This window comes from Electrona antarctica (assembly GCF_951216825.1).
Source record: "Electrona antarctica genome assembly, contig: scaffold_61, whole genome shotgun sequence".
Classification (NCBI taxonomy): Eukaryota; Metazoa; Chordata; class Actinopteri; order Myctophiformes; family Myctophidae; genus Electrona; species Electrona antarctica.
In genome coordinates, this window is record NW_027638718.1 from 702,035 (window position 1) to 717,359 (window position 15,325).

General features: G+C 43.5%; 1 protein-coding gene and 1 long non-coding RNA gene across 2 annotated transcripts in view; one reads left to right on the top strand and one right to left on the bottom strand.

Annotated features, from left to right (window-relative positions):
• The window catches only part of LOC306917786, a 74,720-nt gene extending 71,648 nt beyond the window's left edge, over positions 1 to 3,072 (top strand). The window contains exons 3-4 of the long non-coding RNA XR_013789241.1: positions 2,491 to 2,572; positions 2,930 to 3,072. This is a non-coding gene — a long non-coding RNA (uncharacterized lncRNA). The remainder of the gene's footprint in view (positions 1 to 2,490; positions 2,573 to 2,929) is intronic.
• Positions 1,365 to 14,266, bottom strand: sdhaf3 (succinate dehydrogenase complex assembly factor 3). Its single transcript, XM_079530693.1, has 2 exons — positions 13,870 to 14,266; positions 1,365 to 2,008 (listed from the first exon to the last, which is right to left on the bottom strand). The coding sequence occupies exons 1-2, from the start codon at positions 14,041 to 14,043 to the stop codon at positions 1,793 to 1,795; spliced, it is 390 nt and encodes a 129-aa protein (XP_079386819.1). The 5' UTR covers positions 14,044 to 14,266; the 3' UTR covers positions 1,365 to 1,792.
• Positions 14,267 to 15,325: the final 1,059 nt, after the last annotated feature.

A 15,325-nucleotide genomic window follows, 5' to 3' on the forward strand; every position in this document is an offset into this window, starting at 1 on the left:
ATGAGCCCCGCGGACCCCCATAAGGACCCCCACATTGACCCTAATGAGCCCCGCGGACCCCCATAAGGACCCCCACATTGACCCTAATGAGCCCCGCAGACCCCCATAAGGACCCCCATTTGAAAATATATCCCAGGGACCCCCATAAGGACCCCCATAAGAGAAGATCTTTACGGCTCTAGCAGTGATTCTCAACCAATTTAATTTCAAGTTCAGTTTGACATGCATTAGTCTACGGACCCCCATTTAATAGCATTTCTATCTCTGGGACCCCCAATTTATATTGTAAAATCAATGCTAATTTATCTCTGAGTTAAAGACCCATAAGGATCCATTTGGTTCCAAAATTATCATTTAGCTGGGGACCCCCTGGAACTCCCTCAAGTACCCCTGGGGGTCCCCGGACCCCCAGGGGTACAGATGGACAGGTTCCATCTGTACCCCTGCTCTGCTTTACAGATGGACAGGTTCACACGAGGTCTGTCGATGTTTTTAGCGTCGGACACAACCGTACAATAAATATGTTCCTTTGTCACGTACACTGTACCCCCCCTTGTAGTACCTCTGCAAACCCCCAGTGGCCCTCAAAAGGGGTCCACTTTCACCCCCCTTTAAGAAGCGCTGCCCTAATGCATTTAGACCTGAGGCCGATTCTTAAAAAAAACGGTGCTCAACCTTTTTCATGTCAAGGGCCCCCCCCCCCCCCCCAGAATCAAAGATTTGTGCCACATTTTCACGATTTTTCAAAAAAAAAGATTCAATGGCTAAAGTATAACATGATGCTCCAAACACCAAAAAATGCAGCGGTTTCTCAACCTGTGGTTTGGGGACCCCCCAGGTGACAGTGTTTCTCAACCTGTGGTTTGGGGACCCCCCAGGTGACAGTGTTTCTCAACCTGTGGTTTGGGGACCCCCCAGGTGACAGTGTTTCTCAACCTGTGGTTTGGGGACCCCCCAGGTGACAGTGAAGTGACAATTTAAGGTATTTTTAATACCTCTCTTAGATAGCACTTTTTAGACTTAGATAGCATTTGAAACAGACTTATAGCATGTCATGTAGACAGCACAATAATTGCATTGTGTGTAGTCATAGCACTTCATAGTACATATTTATAGCTTATAGATATGTTCTACAGTACGTTCTTAGCTTACGCATGTTTCATGATAAATGCATTTATTTTTATATGTGATGTATTCCCATGCTTTTGTTCATGTAAGTCGCTCTGGATTAAGAGCATCTGCTAAATGCCTAAATTGTAAAGGAAGAGGCCATTACCTATACCTATTATATATATTATATAATATATATTTTATAGCATAAAAGCTGGCCCTGGGCACGAGAGACAAGGAAAGGTACACTGAGGTATTAATATAAGCAATGCTTTTATTCTAATTATGGAATATCCTTCACGGCCTCTCTCCTCAGGCACGAGGCACTACTGTGGTGTATAATTATTGTCTCTGTGGCGTGGAGTCCAAAACATTATTGTAAAAAAAGGAAGAAAATTGTGGGGGAAAAAAGCTGATCAGATCTGCTATTTTCCTCAAGGCTCTCAGAGCGCACCGATGCAACTAGTCGCAACTTCTTGCAACCAAACAGTTTTGAGGCCAGTGCACGCACGCACACATGCACATGCACGCGCGCACACCAATGCAACTGCTTGCAACTGTCATGATTGGGGATAATGGATGGTTGCATCGGTGTGGACTGGCATGTAATTCAATTCACTTCTCCTGGATGTTCTCCTGGATGTTCTCCTGGATGTCAAACTGCCGGTTGGGTTTGGTGGACTCATTTCTCCTGGATGTTCTCCTGGATGCTGAACTGCCGGTTGGGTTTGGTGGACTCCAGCATGAGCTCGTACAGCTGCCCGATCTGCTCCTCCTGAAACTCTTTCAGTTTGCGTTCCGAAAGGTCGGCGCCGAACCCTGACCCCTGGGCCACGCCCCCCGACCTCTGACCCCCGGCCGACTCCAGCACCTGGCTCTGCAGCGTGTCCTTGTAGTTCTGTAAAGACAGCAGAACAAACACATCATATTTAACCAACCGTGGAGCGGCCATTTTAGTAGTCTTTTTCTTTTTCTTTTTTTTTTTGACACCTCCGGCTGCTCCGTCTCCGTCTGAAAGAACTGTGATTCCCAGAATTCAGTTTGAAAGTAAACCACACTATTTTTATCTGTTGGGCAGAATATGTTATTTAGACCTGAGGACGATTCTACAAAATGTCTTCTAAATCCTGACAGTTTTCTGAAATACGTTGTTTTCTCAAACATGTTTTCTCAAACATTTCCATCTGTAGGACCCCCAGAAATATCTGTAATTGGCCGCCGACCCACATCTGAAAATATGTTGTTCGAGGGAACAACAGCGCCTTTTATCCAAGGCTCTTTACATTCACACACCGATGGTGGAGGAAACCATGCATTTTTGCATTTAATTTGCACATAATTATTTTCAAGATTTGTTTTTCTTTTTTTCCAAAATTGCAGATCTACAAGCTCACAATGAGTCGCACGACGGCGAAATGACGGTGTGAAGATCTATAGATGGGCGAGTGACATCGTCCTGAATGTAAGCATCACGACACTCTCTCTCTCTCACTCTAACTCTGTCTCTCTCTCTCCCCCTCCCTCTCTCTCTCCCCCCCCCCCCTCTCTCCCCCCCTCTCTCCCCCCCCCCCCTCTCTCTCTCTCTAGAGAGAGCTTGTGTGTCTCACTGCAGCCATTCATTAATGGGCAGAGCCCCTCGCTCGCCCCCGTGGGGACCCCCCCCTCCCATCACCCTCCCCCCTCCCCCCTCCCTCCCCCCACCACTAACTGGATTAGACTGAAGCGCTCGCTCGCTCACTGCTGCTGTAATCATATTTGGTCTCTCTCTCTCTCTCTGAAAAAGAAATACTCAGTGGTGCTCAACCTTTTTCATGTCAAGGACCCCCAGAATTATCTCTATTTGGCCGCCGGACCCCCATCTGAGGGAGGGACCCTACAGGACCCCCATCTGAGGGAGGGACCCTACAGGACCCCCATCTGACCCCCATCTGAGGGAGGGACCCTACAGGACCCCCATCTGAGGGAGGGACCCTACAGGACCCCCATCTGAGGGAGGGACCCTACAGGACCCCCATCTGACCCCCATCTGAGGGAGGGAACTACAGACAAATCAACAGCAACCATACCTATAACTTTCACTACCACCCCAAAAAAAAAGGTTTTCATTCATTTTTCTGAATTAACTGTTTATTATTTAATACGATAAGATATTCTCGTCACGTTGAAAAAGTTAGAATCTTTCCAGAACATTTCATTTATAAGCAAATTAGCGCTAAAAAACCGAACACGAATAACCTTTTTTGAATATAAAAAAAATAACATTTAACATTTAGTTAATCCTCACTTCCATCACCTGCACTGACATCAGATCATTCTCACACTAATGCATTTATAAGTGGATCTAATTAGCTTGTTTTCTGTTTAACCCATTTAGACTCGAGACCAGATTCTACAAAATGTCTTGACAGTTTTCTGAAAAACCTCATGTTTCTGTCAGTGGTTCTCAAACATTTTCACGGCAAGGACCCCCAAAACTATATGGAATATGTTGCCGACACCCATCTGAAAATATGTTGTTCCAGGGACACATTTTCACAATTTTTGAAAAATAGCAGATCTACAAGCTCGTACATCTGCTATTTTTCAATAGCTAAAGTATAACATAATGCTTTAAAACACCAAAAGGGGTTCCCGCTTTGAACGGGTTAATTGGGAATTTAAAAGCACGCCAACTAAAACAAATTAGAACAAAGTGTCAGGATGTCATTCAGATCCCAGAGGAGGAGGAGAGCACTTTAGGAGCATTACTGACAATACTTCTGTTCCAAAGTGGTTCTGGTTCGAATGATGTTAATAAACAACTCTATGGTGTTAGACCTGCCAAGGCCACAGCTCAGAAAGTAACTACGCAAAGAATACGGGGTGCATACTTAGTTTAGACTAGTCATTGGTTAGACATGCGTTGAGGGTTTGTGAATGCCATTGACAATGGATGGCCAACTTTGAATGTTTGTGTAAACACAAACACAACAACATTGTGTAAACACAAACACAACAACATTGTGTAAACACAAACATAACATTGTGTAAACACAAACACAACAACATTGTGTAAACACAAACATAACATTGTGTAAACACAAACACAACAACATTGTGTAAACACAAACATAACATTGTGTAAACACAAACACAACAACATTGTGTAAACACAAACATAACATTGTGTAAACACAAACACAACAACATTGTGTAAACACAAACATAACATTGTGTAAACACAAACATAACATTGTGTAAACACAAACACAACAACATTGTGTAAACACAAACATAACATTGTGTAAACACAAACACAACAACATTGTGTAAACACAAACATAACATTGTGTAAACACAAACACAACAACATTGTGTAAACACAAACATAACATTGTGTAAACACAAACATAACAACATTGTGTAAACACAAACATAACATTGTGTAAACACAAACATAACATTGTGTAAACACAAACACAACAACATTGTGTAAACACAAACATAACATTGTGTAAACACAAACATAACAACATTGTGTAAACGCAAACATAACAACATTGTGTAAACACAAACATAACATTGTGTAAACACAAACATAACAACATTGTGTAAACACAAACATAACATTGTGTAAACACAAACATAACATTGTGTAAACACAAACACAACAACATTGTGTAAACACAAACATAACATTGTGTAAACACAAACATAACAACATTGTGTAAACACAAACATAACAACATTGTGTAAACACAAACATAACATTGTGTAAACACAAACATAACAACATTGTGTAAACACAAACACAACAACATTGTGTGAACACAAACATAACAACATTGTGTAAACACAAACATAACATTGTGTAAACACAAACATAACAACATTGTGTAAACACAAACATAACATTGTGTAAACACAAACATAACAACATTGTGTAAACACAAACATAACATTGTGTAAACACAAACATAACAACATTGTGTAAACACAAACATAACATTGTGTAAACACAAACATAACAACATTGTGTAAACACAAACATAACATTGTGTAAACACAAACATAACAACATTGTGTAAACACAAACACAACAACATTGTGTGAACACAAACATAACAACATTGTGTAAACACAAACATAACATTGTGTAAACACAAACACAACAACATTGTGTAAACACAAACATAACATTGTGTAAACACAAACATAACAACATTGTGTAAACACAAACATAACATTGTGTAAACACAAACATAACAACATTGTGTAAACACAAACACAACAACATTGTGTAAACACAAACATAACAACATTGTGTAAACACAAACATAACATTGTGTAAACACAAACACAACAACATTGTGTAAACACAAACACAACAACATTGTGTGAACACAAACATAACAACATTGTGTAAACACAAACATAACATTGTGTAAACACAAACATAACAACATTGTGTAAACACAAACATAACATTGTGTAAACACAAACATAACAACATTGTGTAAACACAAACATAACATTGTGTAAACACAAACATAACAACATTGTGTAAACACAAACATAACATTGTGTAAACACAAACATAACAACATTGTGTAAACACAAACATAACATTGTGTAAACACAAACATAACAACATTGTGTAAACACAAACACAACAACATTGTGTGAACACAAACATAACAACATTGTGTAAACACAAACATAACATTGTGTAAACACAAACACAACAACATTGTGTAAACACAAACATAACATTGTGTAAACACAAACATAACAACATTGTGTAAACACAAACATAACATTGTGTAAACACAAACATAACAACATTGTGTAAACACAAACACAACAACATTGTGTAAACACAAACATAACAACATTGTGTAAACACAAACATAACATTGTGTAAACACAAACACAACAACATTGTGTAAACACAAACATAACAACATTGTGTAAACACAAACATAACAACATTGTGTAAACACAAACATAACAACATTGTGTAAACACAAACACAACAACATTGTGTAAACACAAACATTTAAGACGAAGGTGTGATTTTTAGTTAATGTGATGTGATGAAGTGTCTAATTGTAGCAGCCTGACATTTAGCCGCAATTTGCAACTCTAGATTTTTTTATAATGTGATGAATCTAGAGTTGCAATACCCTCCATTGACTCCCCACTCATCCAATTGCGTTTGTGATCTGCTTGTATTAAACAACGTTAAACTCACCAACATTGCAGCTGTAGTCCAAGCTTGAATTATCCTCTTTCAATCTGCCGAGCTTGTTTTTCATAAAAATCCCCCGTAGACATGTTACTTTCTGTCAAGGAATTCTGTGCAGGTGATTCTTTTTCTAAGTGCTGGAGTTTGGAAGCGCTCGTCGTAAGTCACTGAACGGCCCTGCGTACCACCTGTTACTGAACGGCCCTGCGTACCACCTGTCACTGAACGGCCCTGCGTACCACCTGTTACTGAACGGCCCTGCGTACCACCTGTTACTGAGCGGCCCTGCGTACCACCTGTTACTGAACGGCCCTGTGTACCACCTGTCACTGAACGGCCCTGCGTACCACCTGTTACTGAACGGCCCTGCGTACCACCTGTTACTGAACGGCCCTGCGTACCACCTGTTACTGAGCGGCCCTGCGTACCACCTGTTACTGAACGGCCCTGCGTACCACCTGTTACTGAACGGCCCTGCGTACCACCTGTCACTGAACGGCCCTGCGTACCACCTGTTACTGAACGGCCCTGTGTACCACCTGTTACTGAACGGCCCTGCGTACCACCTGTTACTGAGCGGCCCTGCGTACCACCTGTCACTGAACGGCCCTGTGTACCACCTGTTACTGAACGGCCCTGCGTACCACCTGTTACTGAACGGCCCTGCGTACCACCTGTTACTGAACGGCCCTGCGTACCACCTGTTACTGAACGGCCCTGCGTACCACCTGTTACTGAACGGCCCTGCGTACCACCTGTTACTGAGCGGCCCTGCGTACCACCTGTTACTGAACGGCCCTGCGTACCACCTGTTACTGAACGGCCCTGCGTACCACCTGTTACTGAACGGCCCTGCGTACCACCTGTTACTGAACGGCCCTGCGTACCACCTGTTACTGAACGGCCCTGCGTACCACCTGTTACTGAGCGGCCCTGCGTACCACCTGTTACTGAGCGGCCCTGTGTACCACCTGTTACTGAACGGCCCTGTGTACCACCTGTTACTGAGCGGCCCTGCGTACCACCTGTTACTGAGCGGCCCTGCGTACCACCTGTTACTGAACGGCCCTGCGTACCACCTGTTACTGAACGGCCCTGTGTACCACCTGTTACTGAGCGGCCCTGCGTACCACCTGTTACTGAACGGCCCTGCGTACCACCTGTTACTGAACGGCCCTGCGTACCACCTGTTACTGAACGGCCCTGTGTACCACCTGTTACTGAACGGCCCTGCGTACCACCTGTTACTGAGCGGCCCTGCGTACCACCTGTTACTGAACGGCCCTGCGTACCACCTGTTACTGAACGGCCCTGCGTACCACCTGTTACTGAACGGCCCTGCGTACCACCTGTTACTGAACGGCCCTGCGTACCACCTGTTACTGAACGGCCCTGCGTACCACCTGTTACTGAGCGGCCCTGCGTACCACCTGTTACTGAGCGGCCCTGCGTACCACCTGTTACTGAACGGCCCTGCGTACCACCTGTTACTGAACGGCCCTGCGTACCACCTGTTACTGAGCGGCCCTGCGTACCACCTGTTACTGAGCGGCCCTGTGTACCACCTGTTACTGAACGGCCCTGTGTACCACCTGTTACTGAGCGGCCCTGCGTACCACCTGTTACTGAGCGGCCCTGCGTACCACCTGTTACTGAACGGCCCTGTGTACCACCTGTTACTGAGCGGCCCTGCGTACCACCTGTTACTGAACGGCCCTGTGTACCACCTGTTACTGAGCGGCCCTGTGTACCACCTGTTACTGAACGGCCCTGTGTACCACCTGTTACTGAGCGGCCCTGTGTACCACCTGTTACTGAACGGCCCTGTGTACCACCTGTTACTGAGCGGCCCTGTGTACCACCTGTTACTGAACGGCCCTGTGTACCACCTGTTACTGAGCGGCCCTGTGTACCACCTGTTACTGAACGGCCCTGTGTACCACCTGTTACTGAACGGCCCTGTGTACCACCTGTTACTGAACGGCCCTGTGTACCACCTGTTACTGAGCGGCCCTGTGTACCACCTGTTACTGAGCGGCCCTGTGTACCACCTGTTACTGAGCGGCCCTGTGTACCACCTGTTACTGAACGGCCCTGCGTACCACCTGTTACTGAACGGCCCTGTGTACCACCTGTTACTGAGCGGCCCTGTGTACCACCTGTTACTGAGCGGCCCTGTGTACCACCTGTTACTGAACGGCCCTGTGTACCACCTGTTACTGAACGGCCCTGTGTACCACCTGTTACTGAACGGCCCTGTGTACCACCTGTTTGGAATTTGCACATAATGCAGGAGGCAGCAGCGCGACCCGTTAAAGAAAACGAGTGCTTCCAAACTGCAACACTTAGAAAAATAATCACCTGCAGAGAATGTCTTGACAGAAAGTAACATGTCTACGGGGGATTTTTATGAAAAACAAGCTCGGCAGATTGAAAGAGGATAATTCAAGCTTGGACTACAGCTGCAATGTTGGTGAGTTTACCGTTGTTTAATACAAGCAGATCGCAAACGCAATTGGATGAGTAGGGAGTCAATGGAGGGTATTGCAACTCTAGATTCATCACATTACAAAAACAAATCTAGAGTTGCAAATTGCGGCTAGTTGTTTATATGGTTGTCGAGCGCTCCTATGTCCATCTTTGAGGGTTTGTGTAAACACACATTGTGTACAAACTTTGAATGTTTGTGTAAACACAAACATAACATTGTGTAAACACAAACATTGTGTAAACTGTAAACACAAACATAACATTGTGTAAACACAAACATTGTGTAAACTGTAAACACAAACATAACATTGTGTAAACACAAACATTGTGTAAACTGTAAACACAAACATAACATTGTGTAAACACAAACATTGTGTAAACTGTAAACACAAACATTGTGTAAACTGTAAACACAAACATAACATTGTGTAAACACAAACATTGTGTAAACTGTAAACACAAACATAACATTGTGTAAACACAAACATTGTGTAAACTGTAAACACAAACATAACATTGTGTAAACACAAACATTGTGTAAACTGTAAACACAAACATAACATTGTGTAAACACAAACATTGTGTAAACTGTAAACACAAACATAACATTGTGTAAACACAAACATTGTGTAAACTGTAAACACAAACATTGAAGACGAAGGTGTGATTTTGATGTGATGAGGTGTCTAATTGTAGCAGCCTGACATTATACACCTGTCAATCTCTAAGACACCTGACTTAATATGTTCAGGGAATTGAAGGCAAACTAATAATTAATTAAAAAAAAAATATTAATAAATTAATGAATTAATTCCAACAGTGTGCCCAGGCAGATTTTCCCAGGCCAAGGTAAGAATTATTTCCTGCATACGCCACTGCTGTAACGCCCAAACGTTTTCATGTCAAGGACCCCCAAATTGACAATAATTAGCCCCGCGGACCCCCATTAGAAAAGATATTCCAGGGACCCCCATGAGAGAAGATTTTTTAATTTCATGGACCCCCAGTTTGACATGCATTAGTCTACAGACCGCCATTTAATGGCATTTCCATCATTGGGACCCCCAATTTATATTGTAAAAAGTTAATTTAACTCAGAGTGTACAAATGGAACCAAACGGACCTTATAGGATCCATTTGTACACTCTGAGTTACAGACCCATGAAATAAGGGTCCATTTGGTTCCATTTACAGACCCATAAGGGGTCCATTTGGTTCCATTTACAGACCCATAAGGGGTCCATTTGGTTCCATTTAAGGACCCATAAGGGTCCATTTGGTTCCATTTACAGACCCATAAGGGGTCCATTTGGTTCCATTTACAGACCCATAAGGGTCCATTTGGTTCCATTTACAGACCCATAAGGGGTCCATTTGGTTCCATTTACAGACCCATAAGGGGTCCATTTGGTTCCATTTACAGACCCATAAGGGTCCATTTGGTTCCATTTACAGACCCATAAGGGTCCATTTGGTTCCATTTACAGACCCATAAGGGGTCCATTTGGTTCCATTTACAGACCCATAAGGGTCCATTTGGTTCCATTTACAGACCCATAAGGGTCCATTTGGTTCCATTTACAGACCCATAAGGGTCCATTTGGTTCCATTTACAGACCCATAAGGGTCCATTTGGTTCCATTTACAGACCCATAAGGGTCCATTTGGTTCCATTTACAGACCCATAAGGGGTCCATTTGGTTCCATTTACAGACCCATAAGGGGTCCATTTGGTTCCATTTACAGACCCATAAGGGTCCATTTGGTTCCATTTACAGACCCATACGGGTCCATTTGGTTCCATTTACAGACCCATAAGGGGTCCATTTGGTTCCATTTACAGACCCATAAGGGTCCATTTGGTTCCATTTACAGACCCATAAGGGGTCCATTTGGTTCCATTTACAGACCCATAAGGGGTCCATTTGGTTCCATTTACAGACCCATAAGGGTCCATTTGGTTCCATTTACAGACCCATAAGGGGTCCATTTGGTTCCATTTACAGACCCATAAGGGGTCCATTTGGTTCCATTTACAGACCCATAAGGGTCCATTTGGTTCCATTTACAGACCCATAAGGGGTCCATTTGGTTCCATTTACAGACCCATAAGGGGTCCATTTGGTTCCATTTACAGACCCATAAGGGTCCATTTGGTTCCATTTACAGACCCATAAGGGGTCCATTTGGTTCCATTTACAGGGGTCCATTTGGTTCCATTTACAGACCCATAAGGGGTCCATTTGGTTCCATTTACAGACCCATAAGGGGTCCATTTGGTTCCATTTACAGACCCATAAGGGGTCCATTTGGTTCCATTTACAGACCCATAAGGGTCCATTTACACCCATAAGGGGTCCATTTGGTTCCATTTACAGACCCATAAGGGGTCCATTTGGTTCCATTTACAGACCCATAAGGGTCCATTTACACCCATAAGGGTCCATTTGGTTCCATTTAGACCCATAAGGGGTCCATTTGGTTCCATTTACAGACCCATAAGGGGTCCATTTACAGACCCATAAGGGGTCCATTTGGTTCCATTTACAGACCCATAAGGGTCCATTTACACCCATAAGGGTCCATTTGGTTCCATTTAGACCCATAAGGGTCCATTTGGTTCCATTTACAGACCCATAAGGGTCCATTTGGTTCCATTTAGACCCATAAGGGTCCATTTACAGACCCATAAGGGGTCTATTTGGTTCCATTTGGTTCCATTTAGACCCATTTGGTTCCATTTAGACCCATAAGGGTCCATTTGGTTACTAACTGTCATATTCCCCACTTTGGGAACCCCTGGTCTAAAGTTCTATCAAACTGTGCTGTGTTACAGTAAAGTAAACCCACAGTGCCACCGTGTGGCGACAACAGGCAAGTGCAGCTTTCAAAATCATGGCAACAAAACGTGCAGTCCAAACATGATGTTTCTAACAACAGACTAGTGTGTGTGTGGAAAGTCATTCATCCAGGCACGTGCACACATATACATCAAAGGGGGCTTCAGCCCCTGCCCCTTTTACCCGTCTGTTAAACAACTGCCCTTTTACCTGTCTGTTAAACAACTGCCCTTTTACCCGTCTGTTAAACAACTGCCCTTTTACCTGTCTGTTAAACAACTGCCCTTTTACCCGTCTGTTAAACAACTGCCCTTTTACCTGTCTGTTAAACAACTGCCCTTTTACCCGTCTGTTAAACAACTGCCCTTTTACCCGTCTGTTAAACAACTGCCCTTTTACCCGTCTGTTAAACAACTGCCCTTTTACCCGTCTGTTAAACAACTGCCCTTTTACCTGTCTGTTAAACAACTGCCCTTTTACCCGTCTGTTAAACAACTGCCCTCTCCAGACCAACGAATGCAGCATTTACTACATGGTGAAAGATGCCTCTCCTCTCCTCTCCTCTCCTCTCCTCTCCTCTCCTTTCCATGCCATACCTCTCCTCTCCTCTCCTCTCCCCTCCCCTCCTCTCCTCTCCTCTCCTCTCCTCTCCTCTTCTCTCCTCTCCTCTCCTCTCCTCTCCTCTCCTCTCCTCTCCTCCTCTCCTCTCCTCTCCTCTCCATGCCATGCCGGAAGGAAGGCAGCATTCAGGAGAATAGCTTTCTCCCCCCCCCCCCGAAGTCTCCTGAACTAATTAGTTTTCTAAATCCATGTCGTTACACACCTGCATCTCCAGTAGATAAAGAGTGCTGAGTTGCGCCCCGAAAATAGCAGATCTACAAGATCTCTTTGTGAGCTTGTAGATCTGCTATCTGCAGTACTTAGTTTAGACAGTATTTGGTTAGACCAGTCATTAGTCCTACAACCTACAACCCTCACCCTAAACCTAACCTCCCACGGGGCAGCACACCTAAACCTAACCTTAACCCATGTCTAACCAATGACTAGTCTAAACTAAGTATGCACCCCGGCAAAAAGTGACCTCTGCTTGTAGATCTGCTATTTTCGCTATTTAGCTATTGAAAAATAGCAGATCTACAAGCTTGTAGATTAGAAAAATCGTGAAAATGTATGTTGCTCTGTCAGAGCGAACGTTTTTAACTCAAATCTTTACTGCTGGAGGGGGGGGGGGGTCCCTGGAACAACATATTTTCAGATGGGGGTTGGCGGCCAAATACATATATTTTTTGGGGGTCCTTGACATCAAAATGTTTGAGCACCACTGACATGGAAACATAGGGTTTTTTCAGAAAACTGTCAGGATTTAATAGAAGACATTTGTAGACTCGTCCTCAGGTCTAAATAATGGGTTAAAACAGTTATAATTACCTCCCACTCCACCATAAATAAATCCACCTCGCTCTCCGCAGCAGTCCTGTGTCTCCTGACCTCAGTAAATAGATATTAAATAGTTCTAAATAGTTATAAACAGTAATATAGTAATATAATTACCTCCCACTCCACCATAAATAAATCCACCTCGCTCTCCGCAGCAGTCCTGTGTCTCCTGACCTCAGTAAATAGATATTAAATAGTTCTAAATAGTTATAAACAGTAATATAGTAATATAATTACCTCCCACTCCACCATAAATAAATCCACCTCGCTCTCCGCAGCAGTCCTGTGTCTCACCTGACCTCAGTAAATAGATATAAAACAGTTATAGATATTAATAAATACCTCCCACTCCACCATAAAGCGCGCCACCTCGCTCTCCGCTGCGCTCCTGTGCCGTCGGAACTCAGTAATAGATATTAAAACAGCCTAGATATTAATAATTACCTCCCACTCCACCATGAAGCGCTCCTGTGTCTCCTGACCTCAGTAAATAGATATTAAATAGTTATATTATAGTTATAAACAGTTCTAAACAGTAATATAAATACCTCCCACTCCACCATGAAGCGCTCCTGTGTCTCCTGACCTCAGTAAAATGGATATTAAATAGTTCTATTATAGTTATAAACAGTTCTAAACAGTAATATAAATACCTCCCACTCCACCATGAAGCGCTCCTGTGTCTCCTGACCTCAGTAAATAGATATTAAATAGTTATATTATAGTTATAAACAGTTCTAAACAGTAATATAGTAATATAAATACCTCCCACTCCACCATGAAGCCCTCCACCTCGCTCTCCGCGGCGCCCCTGTGCCGTCGGAACTCGTCCTTGACGTACGGGTCTCCCAGCGCCCGCAGGTCTAGCGGGAGGAAGCGGTGCAGCATCAGGATCCTCTTGTACAGGGCTCGAACCCTGGCCGTGTGGGCCGCCGCCATGCCGGTACACCAAAGGACGTTCAGTGTTCAGAACTATTATACAGACACTGTGTGCGTCCTTTTGATCCTAGCAATACACTAAATACATTGAATTAGTCGCTGCTCTGTTTCCCTGTGTTCATATTAATACTAGATGTTTAATAATCTATTTGTAATTGTTGACTTTGTTGTTAATAATAATGTAAACAACATGTGGATCTGCACTGACACTTAGATGTCCTTGTGTTTATCCAGGAAGTGATACTTTGACCCCGCTGAGCTAGAGAGCTTTATAATACTGTACGTTTGGACTTGGTTTGTTTCCCTATGCTGCCCTCTAGTGGCCAGAGAGACGATCTACTAGTACTAGTCTGCAGCCTTTTTGACGAGACGTTTTAATTCTCTAGAGCAGTGCGGGGGGGGGGGGGCGGTCCGGGGACCCCCAGGGGTCCCTGAGGGAGTTCCAGGGGGTCCCCGGCTAAATGATAGTTTGGAACCAAATGGACCCCTTATGGGTCTATAAATGGAACCAAATGGACCCTGACAGGTCCATTTGGTTCCATTTGTACACTCTCAGAGTTAAATGAACATTGATTTTACAATATAAATGTGGTGTCCCAGAGATAGAAATGCCATTAAATGGGGGTCCGTAGACTAATGCATGTCAAACTGGGGGTTAATGAAATTAAACGGGTTGAGAATCACTGCTAGAGCCATACAAATCTTCTCTTATGGGGGTCCCTGGTATATCTTTTCTAATGGGGGTCCGCGGGCTAATAAGTGTCAATTCGGGGGTCCTTGACATGAAAAAGTTTGGTATAGTTGGAGTGCCATAACAACATTAATTTCAATGACACCACATTGAAAATGTCATACTGTAGATACGCATGTACCTGTCTAAATACTTCACTAAGATACCCATGTACCTGTCTAAATACTTCACTAAGATACCCATGTACCTGTCTAAATAATTCACTAAGATACCCATGTACCTGTCTAAATACTTCACTAAGATACCCATGTACCTGTCTAAATACTTCACTAAGATACCCATGTACCTGTCTAAATACTTCACTAAGATACCCATGTACCTGTCTAAATACTTCACTAAGATACCCATGTACCTGTCTAAATACTTCACTAAGATACCCATGTACCTGTCTAAATACTTCACTAAGATACCCATGTACCTGTCTAAATACTTCACTAAGATACCCATGTACCTGTCTAAATACTTCACTAAGATACCCATGTACCTGTCTAAATACTTCACTAAGATACCCATGTACCTGTCTAAATACTT